The 20,709-nt window shown below is 46.3% G+C and overlaps 1 protein-coding gene across 1 annotated transcript; it reads left to right on the forward strand.

The window, feature by feature from the left end:
- Nucleotides 1-402: 402 nt before the first annotated feature.
- LOC145356500 (E3 ubiquitin/ISG15 ligase TRIM25-like) lies at nucleotides 403-20,454 on the forward strand. Its single transcript, XM_080209228.1, has 7 exons — nucleotides 403-1,146; nucleotides 3,945-4,040; nucleotides 6,005-6,238; nucleotides 10,768-10,936; nucleotides 12,417-12,455; nucleotides 16,315-16,368; nucleotides 19,366-20,454. The coding sequence occupies exons 1-7, from the start codon at nucleotides 568-570 to the stop codon at nucleotides 19,911-19,913; spliced, it is 1,719 nt and encodes a 572-aa protein (XP_080065354.1). The 5' UTR covers nucleotides 403-567; the 3' UTR covers nucleotides 19,914-20,454.
- The last annotated feature ends 255 nt before the right edge of the window (nucleotides 20,455-20,709 follow it).

A 20,709-nucleotide genomic window follows, 5' to 3' on the forward strand; every position in this document is an offset into this window, starting at 1 on the left:
TTTACCTGCTGTTCACAGCTAATAACCACTGTGCTACCGTTCCTTTATTCATTTTGCTTTCAATTTCCAGCGTTGACACGTAGCCCCAGTAAATTGCCTGGGCTTGTAAAATCTCACCCTGTGTGCTTCCCATCCCCACCCCCTTCCCCCTTATTAGGAAAAGGAGGAAGTGTTGGGAATGAAAGCGAAACTTTGCCTGGGAGGTTCCTGGAACTATTTTGGAGAACGCAGGGCAGTGTGGAGTGGAGAGAGAGAGAGGGAGAGAGAGCTGGCTGTTGGAAGATTTGGCTGTAAATTTTGACCTGGGGTTATCAGCTGTCAGTGAATTGGGGAGGAGGAGGGAATCCGATCTCCACGGGAAGCAGGGAAAAGAGGAACCAAACCAACAGTAAACAAGGGAGGGGTTCACATAGTGTGGCTGTGTCTATGAATCGACAAATTGTCTCGATAAGAACTTGTTCTCCTTGCTGTGCAAGAGCAGACTTGCTGATTTCCCAGGCGAGAATCCTGCCTTGGTTTCCTGTTGGACTTTAACCTGACTTCTTACTGCGTTGGGTCCCCATCGCCATGGCTTCGCCGCTGGGCTCTCAGGATAAGTTTGTCTGTGCCATCTGCCGAGACATCTTCAGCAATCCAGCCACTCTCCCGTGTGGCCACAGCTTCTGCCTGCAGTGTGCGCAGTGTTACTGGGAGCTGAACTCCAGCCCAGACAGATCCAGCTGTCCGCACTGCCTCCAAACCTTCAGCCCCAGGCCCAGCCTGCACAAGAACCTCATCCTGTGTGAAATCCTGGAGGAGCTCAGGTCCAGCGGCAAGCTCTCAGCTGGGGCTGAGGCCGGCCCGGAGGACGTGGCCTGCGATCTCTGCGCCCGCACCAAGCTGAAAGGCAGGAAGTCTTGCTTGGATTGCCTGGTCACCCTCTGCCAGGGCCACCTGGCAGCCCACGAGAAGAGCCCAGCTTTCGGGGACCACACCCTGGTCGACCCAGTCAGCCAGCTGAAAGTCCAGCAACAGTGTGCGGCGCACGGGAAACCTCTGGATCGGTTCTGTAGGACGGACAGAAGGTGTATTTGTGAGCTGTGTGTCGGCGAGCAACATCTTATTCACGAAACTGTAACTGTGCCAGAGGAAGTGGACAAACGACAGGTAAGGGAATCTAGGCCATAAAACATGATGTGGGTATGCCGGCGTTGGACTGGGGTAAACACAGTAAAAAGTCTGACAACACCAGGTTTTAGTCCAACTTATTTATTTGAGAATAGACTCACAAGCTTTCGGGGTTAGTCCCTTCATCAGGTGAATGGAGAGTTCTGGCCTCAGACAGAGCATATAAAGCACAGACAGGTTAGAGATTACTGATTAGAATGATAAACTGTCTGTGCTCAGAGCATATAAAGCACAGATAGTTTAGAGATTACTGATTAGAATGATAAACTGTCTGTGCTTTATATGCTCTGTCTATCATTCTAATCAGTAATCTCTAAACTGTCTGTGCTTTATATGCTCTGTCTGAGGCCAGAACTCTCCATTCACCTGACGAAGGGACTAACCCCGAAAGCTTGTGAGTCTATTCTCAAATAAATCGGTTGGACTAAAACCTGGTGTTGTCAGACTTTTTACCATAAAACATTAGACAGGGATCGTGGGTGGAGAGGGGGGACTGGTGGTGTTCAGATGGCGGCGCATGGGCCTGTTTCCCCGGCTGATTTTTGTTGTTTGTAGGTCTGAGACAGAGACCCAGTTTCAGGGTGGAAGCTATCAATATTGAGAGTTAAAATCCAGATCGTTCCACAGTAATGTTCTTGAATAGTTGTGTGTGGACAGTGAATAGTACATACCCAGAAACCAGTAAACAGGGTACTTGTCTTATCCGAGGGAACACTTACTGAGTATTTAATACCTTTTTACAGTTTTTTTTACAGCACAGTGGGTTAGCACTGCTGCTTCACAGCTCCAGGGTCCTGGGTTCGATTCCTGGCTCGGGTCACCGTCTGTGTGGAGTTTGCACATTCTCCTCGTGTCTGCGTGGGTTTCCTCCGGGTGCTCCGGTTTCCTCCCACAGTCCAAAGATGTGCGGGTTAGGTTGATTGGCCATGCTAAGAAATTGCCCCTTAGTGTCCAGGGATGCTTAGGTTAGAGGGATTAGTGGGTAAAATATGTAGGGGTTTGGGGGTAGGGCCTGGGAGGGATTGTGGTCAGTGCAGACTCGATGGGCCAAATGGCCTCTTTCTGCACTGTAGGGTTCTATGATTCTATGATCTTTGCTCTGAAAGCACATTACCCAATAAATTTGACATTATCGAAACTAATTCTTGCTTTTCAACAAGTAGAACCTGTATCTCCTCATCATTCTCATCGGGTAGAGGGCCTGAGCATCTTCAGCGCAGATGAATGGATAGCATCCCAGTCATCCTCAGCGCTGCCTGCGAGGTGTAGGTCAGCAAGCGTAATTTCTAAGTTTTCACCACACATCCCAAAGCTCTTTGAGATACTTTTAAAGTTTGGTCACTATCGCGATCTAAGAAACACAGTCACCTCACACAAACAGCGATGTGATAATGATTAGGTAATTTGTTTTTGTGAGGTTGACTGAGGGATAAATATTGGCCAAGACACTGTTCTCCAGTGCCAAAGGATCTTATATATATGCCAAAGGGGTTGTATCAGAGATGAGGGGGTTAGCCTATGAAGAGAGATTAAATAGACTGGGTCTTTACTCGTTGGAGTTTAGAAGGATGAGGGGGGGATCTTATAGAGACGTATAAGATAATGAAGGGGATGGATAGGGTAGAGGTAGAGAGATTCTTCCCGCTTAGAAAGGATAACAGGACTAGGGGGCACAGCCTCAAGATAAGGGGGGGGCAGTTTAGAACGGAGTTGAGGAGGAACTTCACTCAAAGGGTGGTGAATCTCTGGAATTCTCTGCCCGTTGAAGTGGTGGAGGCTACCTCGCTAAATATATTTAAGTCACGGGTAGATAGGTTTCTGATAGACAAGGGAATTAAGGGTTATGGGGAGAAAGCGGGAAAGTGGAACTGAGCCACTTCAGATCAGCCATGATCTTATTGAATGGTGGGGCAGGCTCGAAGGGCTAGATGGCCTACTCCTGCTCCTATTTCTTACGTTCTTATGTTGCTTGAAAGATCGCACCTTTAACAGTGCAGTTTCAGACTAGAGTGTCAGCTGAGGCTTTTGTGTCCAAGTATCAAAGTGGTTTTTGTTAGACAGAAGAAGGTTAAGAGGTGACCTCATTGAGGCATACAAGATGATTAGATAGGGTGGACACTGAGAGCCTTTTCCCTCGGATGGTGATGGCTAACACGAGGGGACATAGCTTTAAATTGAGGGGTGGTAATTATAGGATGGATGTCAGAGGTAGGTTCTTTACTCAGTGGGTAGTAAGGGTGTGGAATGTCCTGCCTGCAGCAGTTGTGGACTCGCCAACTTTAAGGGCGTTCAAATGGTCAGTGGATAGGCATATGGATAACATTGGAATAGTTTAGGTTAGAGGGTCATTAGATTGGTTCCACTGGTCGGCGCAATATCGAGGGCCGAAGGGCCTGAACTGCGCTGGAATGTTCTATCTGGAGTGGAACAAGAACTCACAATCTTCCCGACACTGGATCGAGGGGGCTGACTCAGGGTTGACACAAATGAAGAGGAGGAATTAGGACCTGTGTCAAAATGTTAGGATTAAGGAGAGACTTTAAAAAGATGGCTTGGGAAGGGAATTCCAGATCCTGGGGCTCAGGAAGCTGATGGCAAAGGTGGGGCAATAACAATCCAAGATCCGCAAGAGGCCAGAATTGGAGAACTGAAAGATCCTGGAGTGTAGTAGAGTTTGAGGATTGTATGGAGATGGGGGATTTGAAACATTTGGGTGTAATTCAGGCAATCTCACGGTAGGTTATTAATCGCATGTGGGGTTTTTTTTTCCCTTCCAGAAACTGATTCTCCAGGAGTTATCTCGTCACAAACAACAGCTACAAAACGCATTAGCAGAGACCAATAATCTTCAGCTAAAAGCTGACTCAATTAAGGTAAGCACATTGGTAATTCTGGACTTCATAAAAACACAAATGAGGGGGGAATTTCTGCACTCACAGGGCCACGCATCTGATGGATACCCTACCCCAGAGTGCAGTGGACACCGGAACACTAAACAAATTTAAGGAGATGGATAGATGGGCTTTTAATTAGTCACGGGATGAAGCGTGATGGGGAGTGGGCAGGGAGATGGAGATGAGGCTGAGATGAGAACAGCCCTTGAATGGAAGAGCAGGCTCGAGGGGCTGGATGGCCTGTTTCAGCTCCTAGTTCTTAGGTTCTTCTAAAACAATGAGATTTTCTCCAGATAGACCATAGGAGTAGGACAAGGCCATTCAGTCCCTTGAGGCTGTTCTGCTACTCAGTTAGATGGTTTCATCTGCTTTGGTTCCACATTCTTTAAGAGCATTGGCTAACAAAAATCTATGCATCTGAACTTTTACTTCATCTCAAAATGTTTTGGAGCGTGGAGTTCCCGATTCCCACTTTGTGTGAAGAAATGTTTCCTGACACCATCCTAAATGCCGATCTTGGGTTCATGTCGCACTATCTGTAACCCCCGTGACTTGCCTGGGTTTGTAAAACCTCACTTACTGTCCTGTCTGGAGACAATACACATCTCTTTAACCTGTGCTCAATGCTCCTTCCACTCACATTGTCGGCACCTTTAAGGCTTGAACAGCAGGTTAGGTGTAAAGACTCGCATTCTAATCAGTAATCTGTAGAGCGGCACGGTAGCGCAGTGGTTAGCACCGCTGCTTCACAGCTCCAGGGACCTGGGTTCGATTCCCGTCTCGGGTCACTGTCTGTGTGGAGTTTGCACATTCTCCTCGTGTCTGCATGGGTTTCCTCTGGGTGCTCTGGTTTCCTCCCACAGTCCAAAGATGTACGGGTTAGGTTGATTGGCCATGCTAAAAGTACCTGTTAGAGTCCAGGGATGTGTAGGTTAGAGGGATGTGGGGTTAGGTCCTGGGTAGGATTATGGTCTGTGTAGACTCGATGGGCCAAAGGGCCTCTTTCTGCACTGTACGGTTCTATGATCTAAACCGAGTGTGCTGTTATATGCTCTGTCTGAGGCCAGAACTCTCCATTCACCTGATGAAGGGCAAACTCTGAAAGCTTGTGAGTTTACTATCAAATAAATAGGTTGGACTTTAACCTGGTGTTGTCAGACTTCTTACTGTGTTTATCCCAGTCCAACGCCAGCATCTCCACACCATCATCCTAAATGCCCAGATCAAAACTTGAAGTTTATGCTTATCCTGGTCTCCCCCACCAAAGTAAATAGTTTCTCTTTATCTGGCTGACACAGTGCTTAGCACTGCTGCATCACAGCTCCAGGGACCCAGGTTCAAATCTTGCCTTGGGTCACTGCGCGGAGCCTGCACCTTCTCCCCGTGTCTGCGTGGGTTTCCTCCGGGTGCTCTGGTTTCCTCCCACAGTCCAAAGATGCGCCGGTTAGGCGGATTGGCCATGCTAAATGCACAGGGTTATAGGGATAGGGTTGCGGGGTTAGGGTGGGGAGGGGGTTAAGACCTGGATGAAATGTTCTGTCGGAGAGTCAGTGCAGACTCAATGGGCTGAATGGCCTCTTTCTGCTCAGTAGGTATTCTACAATTCTATGGAATCTATCAAATCTTCCAAATTATTTTGCACATCGCCAATTTCCATCACTCTATCAGTGTTGGCTGTGTCTTGAGCTGCTGAGTCCCACAACTGGATTTGCTCCCTAAACTCCTTTTTATCTCTCTTTCTCCTGTGTTTGGTGTGAAATTTTATTTGTTAATCCACCGTGGAGTGATTTGTCATGTTTGGCTATGTTAATGATACCTGATAATCACAAGTTGTTGCTGAACCTCTCAGTCAGATGATCTTTAATAGTTAAGGCAGCATGAATCTAATCAATGCGGCCTGTCCTCATTCGGGAATGTTGCCAATTTTCCTCTGTTGTTAATAGAATTCCGCAGAGGGGGTGAGAACTGAAATCACCGAGAAACTCGCTGCCATGATCCAAGCCGTGGAAGCAGTCCACAGGGAAGCGATTGGGCTGGTTAATGATGACGAGCAGGTGGCACTGCGCCAGGTCGACAGCATCAGGAGCCAACTCCAACAGAGGGGTGCTGAACTCAGCAGGAATGAGAATCAGCTGAGCTCCCTGCTGAAGATCGATCACCAACTCATCTTTCTGCAGGTAAGGACATCATTTCACGTTTGTTGCTGGGGCTGGTGTCCCGAGGGAGATGTCCAGTTGTCCAGGGATGCTAAGAGCGGGATGTCCAGTTGTCCAGGGATGCCAAGAGCGGGATGTCCAGTTGTCCAGGGATGCCAAGAGCGGGATGTCCAGTTGTCCAGGGATGCCAAGAGCGGGATGTCCAGTTGTCCAGGGATGCCAAGAGCGGGATGTCCAGTTGTCCAGGGATGCTAAGAGCGGGATGTCCAGTTGTCCAGGGATGCTAAGAGCGGGATGTCCAGTTGTCCAGGGATGCCAAGAGCGGGATGTCCAGTTGTCCAGGGATGCTAAGAGCGGGATGTCCAGTTGTCCAGGGATGCTAAGAGCGGGATGTCCAGTTGTCCAGAGATGCTAAGAGCGGGATGTCCAGCTGTCCAGGGATGCTAAGAGAGGGGTGTCCAGTTGTCCAGGGATGCTAAGAGTGGGATGTCCAGTTGTCCAGGGATGCTAAGAGCGGGATGTCCAGTTGTCCAGGGATGCTAAGAGCGGGATGTCCAGTTGTCCAGGGATGCTAAGAGCGGGATGTCCAGTTGTCCAGAGATGCTAAGAGCGGGATGTCCAGCTGTCCAGGGATGCTAAGAGAGGGATGTCCAGTTGTCCAGGGATGCTAAGAGTGGGATGTCCAGTTGTCCAGAGATGCTAAGAGTGGGATGTCCAGTTGTCCAGGGATGCTAAGAGCGGGATGTCCAGTTGTCCAGAGATGCTAAGAGCGGGATGTCCAGGGATGCTAAGAGCGGGATGTCCAGTTGTCCAGAGATGCTAAGAGCGGGATGTCCAGTTGTCCAGAGATGCTAAGAGCGGGATGTCCAGTTGTCCAGAGATGCTAAGAGCGGGATGTCCAGTTGTCCAGGGATGCCAAGAGCGGGATGTCCAGTTGTCCAGAGATGCCAAGAGAAGGATGTCCAGTTGTCCAGAGATGTCCAGATGTCCAGAGAAAAATGTCCATTTGTTCAGGACATCATGTTCTTCCACTGAGGGCTGAAGGTTGGGAATCTGTTTCATGTTTGCCGGGCGGGATTCTCTGATCTTGTTCACCCCACCCCCCTGCTGCCAGCAAGAATGGAGAATTTTGTATTCCAACCAAAACTCCTTTCACTCCCAGTCACCGGCGAGATCAGAGATTTCCGGCGATCAGCCTTTGCTTTTCCATTTGTTAATTTTCCCTAAGTTATTTTGATCAAACAGCTATCTCATTGAGGGCCAGATATTCATCAAGGAAAAGTGGGATTGGGAAATTTTGTAGGATTAAGGTTCCCATCTTGATTTTGGAAGATCCTGATAGAGATCAGCATTGTTTTCTTTAGAATCTGGGTGCTCATATTTATTTAAAGAATAAAGATACAAGTTTACTACATAAAAATCATGAATGCTAATACATACATTCTATCTTAAATAGTGAAATTACAGATAATAAAAGTACAATGCACTCAGTTACTTACAATCTAAACTAATTTTTAACTCCAGTTGCCATCTATATATTCACGTACTGGCTGTGGTTTCTTGGATTTTCCATTTGCTTTTGCAAGGCTGTCCCTTCACATCTCCTCTAACCATCCTACAATGTTATACTCTTATTCAACACTTTTCTTAGGGGTAAGTTTTTCACTCAGAGGGTGGTGAGTGAGTGGAATCGGCTGCCGTCGGTGGTGGTGGAGGCGAACTCGCTGGGGTCTTTTAAAAGACTTCTGGATGAGTACATGGGATTTAATGAGATTGGGAGTTACAGATAGTTCTATGGCCTGGTAGGTATGGATGTGACCGGCGCAACTTGTGGGCCGAAGGGCCTGGTTGTGCTGTAGTGTTCTATGTTCTATGTTAACACAGACCGCACAGCATCTTCAGCATGTCCACCTTCCTGGTTTAAACATTCTTTACCTTTGATGTTCACTCTCAAGTGAATAGTTGTATCTAAAACTTTGTCTGTCTCTCCTTCTCGCCCACTCTCAGTTTGGCTCTATCAGAAGTTCAATTCTTTGGGAGTTCTTCAGTCAGCAAGAGGGTTAAACTATTTTAACCAAAACACAAAGTTTCACCTTACTTCCATGGCTGTAATTCAAACGTAGAACCCAATCTTATGTTTCAAAAGACATCCTTTGATTACATTTTAACTTTTGCTGACTATACAGCTGCAGTGACCTGCACCACATTAGGAATCTTGATTTAAGAGAGAGCTTGCCTTTCTCAGATATTTTTTAAAAAAGCTTCTGGTATTTTTACTTCCCTCTCAGTAACAAATTCAAGGTCTGTCTTTTGAGCTCTCGCCTTGTTGGTTTGCACCATGGCCCCGTCGTCTTATTGACCCATTTTCAATTACAAAAATCGGAGGCTCGGAGGCATCTCCCTTCAGCTTCTCGCTCACCTTGTCTGGTCCACTTTACTTTGGGCTGGGATTTCACTCTTTAAATCAGTTGGCAAATACTCGCGCACTGTAATTCTGCCACAGTTTTTCCTGGCCTGAATAAATCCCAACCCATCGCCAATCTGTTATGGGGCTGTCATGATGTTTCTCCTACTGTAGTTCAAACTATCGTTTCCCTTAAGTAGCCAGACAAAGTCATAGAGTGATTTAAGATGATTTATTACTATAGCTAAAAGACCCTGACTAAATCTTGAAGACCAGAGTGCAGAATTCAGAAATATACAAACAATTACAGTTTCAAATTTGATTACAAGTAATTGGCATATACCAATAAAAGCATAGGAGTTATCTCTGTCCACTCACAATTATTGATTAAGGTTACATCATGCATGCACAAGGGTATAATGTCCAATGAAAAGTTGTGCATGTTATATCATCAAGCAATCATAGGTCTTTCTCTGACCAAAGGGATATCAACCTCCCTTTCCATTGTTGCTTGTTCTTGTGAGCAAACATGAGCTACAGCTGCACATCATTTAATTCAATGGTCCTTGACTCTCATCTGGGTTTAATCAAGACTTGTGGTTTTTGCATGGCTTTCCCTGTGTGACTGAAATACAGCTTGCAGCTCATGTGATTTTTAAACTTGTGTGATTATTTACCATTTCACTCACCTAATTTGCACTCGGTGCATAACCAATAAACCAGAGTCTACACAGTTTGCTATAAGTTCTCATGTAATAGAAAGAAAATAGCCATTCAGAATTGTCCCTTCTCCAGAAACCTGTCAATGAGTAATAAGTAGGGAAATCCCATTGTAAACACCTTTTAGTCTATTTCACACCTCTTAATCTTCTCCAAACAAACACAGAGGCATGGCAAGACCACTTTAAAGATAAAGATCCAGTTATCGCAAGGTATTAAAGCTGTCAGTCAAACAAAGCTAACCCGCTCCCTTTGCAGCTGTGTGAACAGATTCTTGCTGGACTGAGTCGGCTAGTCATTCCTGTATTTATATTTGATGTGAATGAGTCAGTCCCTCAAGTGTTTACTGATAATTCCACTCAATGAGCTCAACTGTTCTCGTGAGAGTGAAATGACTGGGTGGAGCGTAAGTATCAGCGCACAGCACTTAACTCGAAACACTTGTTTCTGTCTTGTTAAATCTCTGCAACTCTATAGATTTGAGAAGCTGTCACGAGAATGTTTAATAGAGATGTTTCGTATTTTGTTTCCCACGTACCCTGATCACATCGAACGGTTTATTCTGGGGTAAGGGTTCCTGGCACCTCCACCTGTCCAGCCTGAAAAGTAAGACCAGTCCCACACTAGATGGATAGGTCAGTGTTCTTGGGGCTATTGAGGATGGGGCAGTGTTACTCAAACTCCAGGAAGAAATAGGGAGAAAGGGCAGTGCAGTCAGTGTTAGTCCTGAAATTGAATTTAAGCTGATGGTGTGATTTACAAAGAACAAAGAACAACACAGCACAGGAAACAGGCCCTTCGGCCCGACAAGCCCACGCCGCCCATTTTAACACTCCGTAGGTGCCTCATTCCAATCCTTCTTCTATCTATGACTTTTGTCTACGCCTCTTGGACTCCACAATAAAGGGGTGTAAATTTAGAGCATTATATGTGCGCCAGATTTAGGGAGGTCTAATTTAGGGACAGTTTGTTAACACCAATCAGTCTAAAAGCACGTTTTTGGGGTGTGGGAGGAAACCGGAGCACCCGGAGAAAACCCACGCAGACACAGGGAGAATGTGCAAACTCCCACAGACACCGACCCAAATCGGAGATCCGACCCAGCTCCCTCTAACGGCACAGCAAACAGTGATAGTCACTGAGCTGTCGTGTTATCCATTGTGCTTTGTTCACCACAGAGGATGGTGAATCTCTGGAATTCTCTGCCCGTTGAAGCGGTGGAGGCTACCTCGCTAAATATATTTAAGTCACGGGTAGATAGGTTTCTGATAGACAGGGGAATTAAGGGTTATTGGGAGAAAGCGGGAAAGTGGAACTGATCCACTTCAGATCAGCCATGATCTTATTGAATGGTGGGGCAGGCTCGAAGGGCTAGATGGCCTACTCCTGCTCCTATTTCTTACGTTCTTATGTTTATCCCTGATAGGAATCCAGTTGTTTAAAAGCAAGCGTGCAACCTCTGGATTTCCCACAACAGAAGACAGATGTCAAGTCCACAATGGCTCAGATCAACGCAGCTGTCACAGAACTTGCCACATGGGTCGAACAGCGAACGCAGCTGTTCTCCAAGCAAATCCTCGAAAAACGGAACAGCGGTTAGTGATTTCATACACTGTTTTAACCTATTACTGTTTCAGCAATATGGATAAGGCAAGTGACTGTTATCTAAAGAGTAGGTGGGACTTTGCACAATGGTTAGCACCGCCTCCTCACAGCGCCAGGGACCCTGGTTTTGATTCCCAGCTTTGGTCACCATCTGCGTGGAGTTTGTGCATTCTCCCCGTGTCTGCGTGGGTTTCCTCCGGGTGCTCCAGTTTCCTCCCACTGTCCAAAGATTAGGTGGATTGGCCACAGACCCAAGGCCAGACTTGTACTCGAATCCCTGGCATTGTGAGGCTGAATAATCATAGAATACCGTACAGAAAGAGGCCATTTGGCCTATCAAGTCTGTACCAACCACAATCCCACCCAGGCTCTATCCCCATAACCTCACACGTTTGCCCTGCTATTCCCTCTGACACTCGGGTCAGTTTAGCGTGGCCAATCAACCTAACCTGCACATCGTTGGACTGTGGGAGGAGACTGGAGCACACGGAGGAAACCCACGCAGACACGGGGAGAATGTACAGGCTCCTGTGCAGACTTTTGATGACCTGAGGCTGGAATTGAACCTTGGTCCCTGGCGCTGCGAGGCAGCAATGCTCATTACTATGTCACCTTTTAAAGAGATAGGTGCAATTTATAGAACCCCGACAGCACAGGAATTAACTTTTCATTGCCTCAATAAAATCACCACTCTTAATTTGAGAAAAAATCTAAACGAATTTAAGTCATGAAACTTAAATCCATCTGAAAAGGTTTGGGAACCACATATGAAATGTTAGGGTGGCGTACAGTCCCTGGGCTGCAGGTCGAAGAACTGCGGCTAAATCTGGAACTTCATTATGCCATTGAAGCCTAGATGCAGAGACCAAAACCTGTATTGCAAACAGTCCTGATCAACATCTGACCCGAGACTGGATACGGAAAATTTTCACACGTCCTAGGCAGCCAGCTAAAACGGGTGTGTTTTCCCTTGGGAGCAATAGGTCGATAGGTTTCTCTCCCTATTATGTACATATAATATGTATATTATAGGTAATAGAACCTATTGTGTATTATGGACTAGGGGGCACAGCCTCAAGATAAGCGGTGGGGGGACAGTTTAGAACAGAATTGAGGAGGAACTTCTTCACTCAAAGGGTGGTGAATCTCTGGAATTCTCTGCCCGTTGAAGTGGTGGAGGCTACCTCATTAAATATATTTAAGACACAAGTAGATAGGTTTTTGACAGACAAGGGAATTAAAGGTTATGGGGAGAAAGCGGGAAAGTGGAACTGATCCACTTCAGATCAGCCATGATCTTATTGAATGGCGGGGCAGGCTTGAAGGGCTAGATGGCCAACTCCTGCTCCTATTTCTTATGTTCTCAGTATTGAAATGATAAATGAAGTAAATGGAACAATGTAACTTGCTGAAGATCACTGTGGAAATTAGCCTTCAATGATTTCTCCTCACTATGTTTGCTTTGTGTAGAACATCCAAAGGTGAAGAATAGTGAAGAGTTCATATTTTGTAAGTATTTTTGATTCTACACTAAGTCCAGATATGATTTGTCACTTGTTATATGTTCCAAATCAACAGGTTCTTCACTGAAACTCTATTGAAACGGGGCTTTTACTTGCTGGCTTCATTAGACCAGAGACACAAGACAGATCCTCCTTGCCAACCTCACACATGCTGTCTTCAGTGTGAGACTGGGTTAAAATTGGCCCTGCTGCTCCCAGTATTGCTAACACATTAAGGCAAACTCTGGGTATGAACAGTGTCCCTCTGCTGCAGACAACAGCTGCTCCGGAGAGGCTGAAAATATGGTTCTGAGACATCATCAACAGATATTAGGTCAGATACCAAATCTTGAACGAAAGGTAGATTTTGCAGAGTGTCTTAAAGGAGAGAAAGGTATCAAGGCAAAGAGACGGAAGGAAGAAATGGCAATGTTCTCAGCAATGACTGAAGCCATTTAAAGAAGGCGCATGATTGGAAGACATGAATGGAGCCAGGTAAGCCAACTGGACAACAGGGCAAGAGGTGTTGGAGGGTGATTGTGTAATCAGGCAAGTCAAAAACTTTCAGACAGGTTGAGAAGTACGAGAAGGGAAAGTTTACCTTTGTCACAATCACATAGGATGCCCTGTGTTACTTTGTTAAGAGCTGCGTCAGCACGGTGAAACAGGCACTGATACGAGGGATCCAAGCGCGGAGTTCTGGGATTTGGGAAAGGACAATGTTTGTACACCTGAGGGACGAAAGGGAAATTGGAGATGGAGCAGTAGTTGGCAAGAATGGAGTGGTCAAGGGAGGAGAGAAGTGACGATGCAGTTTTGAGGGAGAACCGGACTGTATCAGTTAACAAGGGAGACAGGATGGGAGACTGGGTGATCGCAGTTTAATGACAACTTATTAGCGATTTTGGAAACTAAAGAAAAATATGAATCCTGGTAGGGCAAGAAGGCGACCAGGATGAGAAGGTAATTCACCAATACTCCAATACTGACCGATTTCCCCAATAGAACTTTATATAGTCATATTAACAGCACAAATGTCAGATCAACTTGGCAGCTTTTGATTTGTGTATTTATTGTAACAAATAACTCAATCAGGTTCCTAAAATTCATAAAGCTTCAAGTAAGGTTTATTTATTAGCGTCACAGTAAACTTACATTAACACTGCAATGAAGTGACTGTGATTGGTATGTGGCCTGAATAACTCAGAAGAGGCGGTTGGCAGCGCCCAATTTGGACTTTAAAGAAGCCATTGGAATAGTTTTATTGCTGGAGATCGCTGTAGAAGGGGTCCCTGAGCTATGGGGGAGCGGGGGGCAGGCAACAATATCCTCCAGCGAGGGGCGGGGGAGGCACCTCCTGTAATCAGTCCTCAATGAGAGAGCTTGTGTAAACCAAATGTTAAAGGGCCCTTACGATATTGAAGCCCTAATATCACCACCAGGTAGCCAAAGAAAGGCCATGACAATGCAAGAGAAAACATATTCCAGAGAGGTGCAGGTGGATCGCTGTAAAGGAACACCTGGACTATCTCAGGGGCAGGGATTCCACACCTGAGCAGGTCTCACAAGTGGCCATGGAGATGGCCACTTTCAGTATCAGTCCTCAGCTCGAAGCTGACTCCACATTGTCCCTCTGGATAGACTCATAGAACCCTACAGTGCAGAAAGAGGCCCTTCAGCCCATCGAGTCTGCACTGAACACAATCCCACCCAGGCCCTACCCCCATATCCCTACATACTATACCCACTAATCCCCTCTAACCTACACATCCCTGGACACTAAGGGGCAATTTCTTAGCATGGCCAATCAACCTAACCCACACATCTTTGGAAGGAAACCAGAGTACCCGGAGGAAACCCACGCAGACACGAGGAGAATGTGCAAACTCCACACAGACAGTGACCCAAGCCGGGAATCGAACCCAGGACCCTGGAGCTGTGAAGCAGCAGTGCTAACCCACCTTGCTACTGTGCCACCCTGTCTGAAGGCATAGTCTGAAGTTTGAAGGCACAGACTCGGAGATGGGAGCTGAGGAAGTGGACGTCCAGACTGAAATGGAGGTTGAGAAGGAACCCGCGTCGCTGACCCTGCGACACTCCCTCCGGAAACACGGGTCCCCCTCTCGGTTTGCACTGTCTGACCCAGCCCCACCTTCAACAGACCTCAGACCAATCGCTAAACAACAGGAAGGAACTTCTCACCGTGGGGACACTGAGGGGGAAGTGGACTGAAGTGGGGGGGGAGGGATGTTATGACAGGAAGTGACAATTCCATGGATAGGATCTGGTTTGTAAAAGATAGCTGTGGTCTGGCCTGTGTTATTGTAGAATCCCCACAGTGCAGAAGGAGGCCATTTGGCCCATCGGGCCTGTACTGACAACAGTCCCATCCAGGCCCTATTCCCATAACCTCACACTTGCTAATCCCCCTGACACCAAGTTCAATTTAGCATGGTCAATCAGCCCGACTCGCACACCTTTGGACTGTGGGAGTCCACACAGACACGGGGAGAAAGTGCAAACCCCACGTAGACAGTGACCCAAGGCTGGAATTGAACCCGGGTCCCTGGCAGAGTGAGGCAGCAGTGCTAACCACCATGCCGCCTGGGCTGATTCTCTACACAGAGTTTGTGCATCCCAGCAAAAGACTTGATGTACAGTAACATTGATGGGATTATCTTCAACACCTTCGCTTTTCTCTGCTTTGGCTTCTCACTGTAGACAAATCCTGGCGCAGCACTAAAAGAAAATGCCACTAAAGTTAGAAGAGAAATTCCGATTCTGCAAGGGTAGAAAGAACATTTAAAACGGGTGGTCTGGCTCTTCCGACGTGATCCCAAACAGATCCCTGGGATCATTATGGAGCAAGCAGGGCCAGTCTCTTACAAGGTTAAAGTCTAGGGTAGAACCTCAAAGAAAGGTTCATTGATAGATCTCCCCATGGGCTTCATGGTGTACAAACCCCCTTATCGAGTGAGTGGAGGCTTGCCCAATGGGATGTGATCAATGGGGGGGTGTTAAAACCTGTTGCTGTAACCCAGACTGTTGTTGGGAGGCCCCGGGGTACAGTCTTACCAGCTGTAAGGCACAGGCACAGCACTTCCTTTGTTTCCAATAGAAGGCTTCTGGTGATGGGAAACTGGGCAAGGCTGAATTACTACGGCACGGTAGCACAGTGGGTTAGCACTGCTGCTTCACAGCTCTAGGGACCTGGGTTCGAATCCCAGTTTGGGTCACTATCTGTGTGGAGTTTGCACATTCTCCTTGTGTCTGTCTGGGTACCCTCCGGGTGCTCTGGTTTCCTCCCACAGTCCAAAGATGTGCGAGTTAGGTGGATTGGCCGTGCTAAAATTGCCCCTTAGTGTCCTGGGATGTGTAGGTTAGAGGGATTAGTGGGTAAATGTGTAGGGATATGGGGGTAGGGTCAGGGTGGGATTGTGGTCAGTGCAGACTCAATGGGCCGAAGGGCCTCTTTCTGCACTGTAGGGTTCTACGGTTTTTACTAAGTCTGCCCCTGCCCAACACTGAGAGACGAGCAACTTGAAGTTTTGGCTTTCAGGGATAGGTGAACAGCCGGTCAAACGACAATAAGCATCTGGAAGCTTGGCTAAATAATTGGAAATGGGCCTAATTTTGGGTCAGTCCTGGGCAGTTCCGATTCTGGACCCAAAGAGATTTCCCCTCACCACCTCCTGGTCTTTACCCAGGGAGTAACTTCAACCCTCAGAGCAAATTATTCTATTGATATCTCTCCTTATTGATCTATTTAATGTGTTTAATGAGATGTTAAATAAAATAGAAATGTGTGCCTGCAGCTACCTGTAGGATCTCACTGATTTTTGTCTTATTGTGTTTACTTTGTACAGCCACTCAAATCAAGAACATACCCAAGACCGTCTCTAGAACATATTACTTACAGTGTAAGTGTTCCTGACCAGTGCTGTGTTTTGTTCAATGATGGTTTACATTCTGTTCGATTTGCCAAATCCGCAAATAGTTCACAGGAAGTGCTTTGGAGCAACACTTCCACTTCCTGGTTCAACTCAGTCTGAAATGTGGACTGTCGGAACGACTGGAAGAAGCTGTTGTGGAATTAAGTGGCCAAAATGATCCAGATTTTCCTGCTGTCCAAATCGCATGGTCCCTCGAATGGCAAACACAGCAACTGTTCCCTGGTGGTGGGAGGTACAAAACTCCAGGCTCGAGCACAAACAGTTAGGCCCGCCCTGTGGTACTACCCTACCCGAACATCTTGATAACATTTTTGATTTTGTGTGCACCCAGTGCTCTCAATTTCAACTTGACATCAATAGTACTAATTTTTTTTTTGTTTTTATTCCAATCAAATCCAATTCAGAGTCGTTGGGCCTGTTTCCCGTGCTGGGTTGTTCTTTGTTCTTTGTTGTTTGTTCAACAAGTTGAGACATTCCCAATCCAAGTTGGCAAGACAGGGCTCTCACCTCCTGTCTTGGGCTTGACCTACAGGATCCAAGCTGATTGGAGCAGGCATAGCTCCTCCTCCAAGGCTTGATCTCATTTGCATCTTAGGCCGAGATGCCACTTTTAAAAATTGCTTCAAATGAAGTTGAAATATAACCTAACACTACACTTGATCTTCGCCAAAAGGCTTGAGAAGCTGACATCAATAGTTCTGATTTGGATCGAATTTGATACCATGTTTGGTAGCTCACTCAAATCATCCCCATGTTCTCAAATCTGGTCAGCACCAGCAATAACTACCACTAAAGTCACACTAATCCCATTTTCCAGCCCTTGTCCCATATCCTTGAATGTTATGATGTTTCAAGTGCTCATCCAAATATTTTTTCATAGGTTGTAAATTTTCCAGCCTCCACTACCTTCCCAGAGAGCACATTCCAGACTCCCACCACCCTCTGAGTGAAAAACCTTTCTCTCAAACCTCCTCTGAATCTCCTGTCCCTCACCCTATGCCCCCTCATGATTGACCTCTCAACCGAGGGGAATGGCTGCTTCCAATTCACCCTGTCCAAACCTCTCCTAGTCTTATACGCCTCAGTCACATTCCCCACCCTCAGCCATCACTGCTCTAAAGAAAATAATAAGAAGGCTCACAACACCAGGTTCAAGTCCAACAGGTTTACTTGGTAGCAAATGCCACCAGCTTTCAAAGTGCTGCTCTCCACTCACCTGACGAAGGAGCAGCGCTCCGAAAGCTAGTGGCGTTTGCTACCAAATAAACCTGTTCGACTTCAACCTGGTGTTGAGAGAATTCTTACTGTGTTTACCCCAGTCTTACACCAGCATCTCCACATCTAAAGAAAACAATCCAAGCCTATCTATTCTCTCCTTTATAGCTCAAACACTCCATCCCAGGCAACATCCTGGTGAATGTCCTCTTTACACCCTCTAGTTGCTCACACTTTTCCTATAGTGAGATAACTGGAACCGTACACAGTGCTCCAGCTGTGACCTAACCAATGTTCTATACAGCTCCAACATTACTTCCTCGCTCATATAGTCTATGCCACAACTGATAAAAGCAAGTGTCTCCATATGCCTTCTTAATATCCTATTCACTTGTTTGGCTGTCTTCAAGGATCTGTGAATAATTATCCCAAGATCCCTCAACATTTCCTACATTACAACACTGACTACACTTCAAAAGTGACTTCATCGGCTGTTAGACTCTTGAAGAAAAGTGCATTATAAATACAAGTCTTCCTTTTCCTCACCCCAGTCTTAAACGGTCAAACCCTTGACCTGAGACTATTCATTCTAGAATCTCTGGCTGGGAAATTTTATAGGTTTCAGTGAGATGGCTTCTCATTTTAATGCATTCCAGAGAGTACAGGGATCTCACACAACGACATTGCCAATTATTCCTTTCTCATTACACAATACCCAGTCTAGGATGGCTTGCTCGCGAGGTGCTTCCCCAGTGTACTGGTCCAGAAAACCATCCAGGAATTCCTCCTCGACGATATTGCGGCTAATTTGATTTGCCCAACCCGTACGCAGATTAACATCGCCCACAAGTACAGATCTTCCCTTTTCACGTGCATCTCTAATTTCCTGTTAAATGCCATCTCCAAAATCACCAGCTTAGGGGTCCATAGACAACCCCTACTCGTGCTTTTTGCCCCTCGGTTTTTCTCAGCTCTACCCACACAGATTCCACACTGTTGGAGTGAATATCCTTCCTCAGTGTGATGTTAATTGTCTCTTTAACCAGCAATGTAATTCCACTGCCTTTACCTTTTTTGTCTATCCTTCCTAAATTCTGAATACTCTTGGAAGTTCAGTTCCCATCCCTGGTCACCCTGCAACCACGTATCCATAATCCCGGTTATATCATTCCCGTTTACAACTGTTTGTGTAACTAATTCATCCACTTTGCTATGAATGCTCTGAGTGTTAAGTGTTGGGCGACACGGTAGCACAGTGGGTTAGCACTGCTACTTCACAGCTCTCGGGTCCCGGGTTCGATTCCCGGCTCGGGTCGCTGTCTGTGTGGAGTTTGCACATTCTCCTCGTGTCTGTGCGGGTTTCCTCCAGGTGCTCTGGCTTCCTCCCACACCCCAAGGATGTGCTCTTAGGCTGATTGGGTGTAACAAATTGTCCCTAAATTAGTCTCCCCTCAATCTGGTTTCCGATGGGGGTACCATAAGCATAGACATGGGTCAAGGGTGGAGGAGGAAAAACACATTGTTAAGATGGCGGCCCGGGCTCGTTGGACTGAAGGGCCTGTTTCCCGTGCTGTGTTGTTCTTTGATTCTTTGATCTGAGTGATACAGTTTTTCTCAAATCCCCTCCTGCCCCTTATCCTAAACCCATGCCCCCTCGCGAGGGGAGCCTAAGAGGAATAGCGACTCCAATCTGTCTTTTCAAACACGTGTTGTAACAAAGGGATTTCCTTTCTTTCATTGTCTTCACAGATGCTGGAAGACTCCGATTCAATTTAAACTCTGCAAACGGCTGTCTTCACTTCTCTAACAGGTATCAGGCAGTGTGGTATTCAACACCAATAAATTACCCTGATCACCCAGACAGATTTGATCAGCAACCACAAATCCTGTGTGACTCTGTCTGGATCGGCAACTTGAGTCGTAGATATTTTGAATTTGAATTGTTCAAAAATCAGAGGAGTGACCATATTTGCGTGGGCATCACACACTCTGATATTGAAAGAAAAGGCATTAGCCTTTCCTCTGTGCTGGGTAGGTATAACCAGTCCTGGTGTTTAGATTTGCACCTAACACCACGCGATACTTTCTTAATCTTTGAGAATGGAGTCGAATCTGACGTACCAAGCGTGAGCTACAACAGGATTGGAATGTTTCTGGACAATCGGAGCTTGTCGTTTTACAGTGTGACAGACACAATGACCCTAATCCACAAATTTACAAATATAAATACACAGACAGCCTATCCTGCTTTTCGAATGGGAGCTGGAACAGCCCTGAGACTCTGTCAACTTTGCTAAAGACTAGTTTCTACAACTGAGAGTCCTGTATCGAATGCCTTTGGATAGAATGTAACTCCGACACCCAGTGGCCATTGATGACTCGTTTAGTTTAAGGAATTTGGACAGTTGCATTCACGACCAGCGCTCACAAGTGCGGCGCTGATGGGGTTTGAATTTGTAAGTGGGCGGCTGGGCGATGCCTGTGCGCCTCTAAGCTGTGGGAGGGGAGAGAGGTACAGTGATCCTCATGGGAATGCAAGATCCCCCCTGAGCCACATGCCACCCTGATTTGGAAATAGACAGATACAGAACATAGCTTGTAAATACAATGTATCAAGTCTTCACACTAATTCAACATTATAATGAAGCAAGTGTAAGGTGATTGAGATTGGTAGATGCGAATTGTAATCAAATTTGAAACTATAATTGCGTATGTATCTCTGAATTCTGCATTCTGGTTAGTTACAGGCTGTGACCTGCCAGTTTCTGAGCTACGTAACTTGATTAAACAACTGCTTAAGAGAGCTCCGTGTCTTGGTCTGGTTACTTGAAGGATAAAGTTGTGATCAATTAAAAAACTGGACATCAAAGCCCGCAACACTTTTCTATTAAACATCTTCAAAGAGTTGACAATAGTTAGTTTCAATATTGTTAACAATATACTGGTGCAGATTATCCTCTAGATAACTAGCTTAATATAATAACAAACTAGCATTGCCTAAGAACCTGGACAGTCTGTTATGATATGTGCATATGGTTGGCCAGACTGACATTTATCGTCTGTTTCTCCAGGTGGTTGGAGAAAGTGTTGGTC

This window comes from Carcharhinus amblyrhynchos, chromosome 21 (genome assembly GCF_965287045.1).
Source record: "Carcharhinus amblyrhynchos chromosome 21, sCarAmb.v2.hapA, whole genome shotgun sequence".
NCBI lineage: Eukaryota > Metazoa > Chordata > Chondrichthyes > Carcharhiniformes > Carcharhinidae > Carcharhinus > Carcharhinus amblyrhynchos.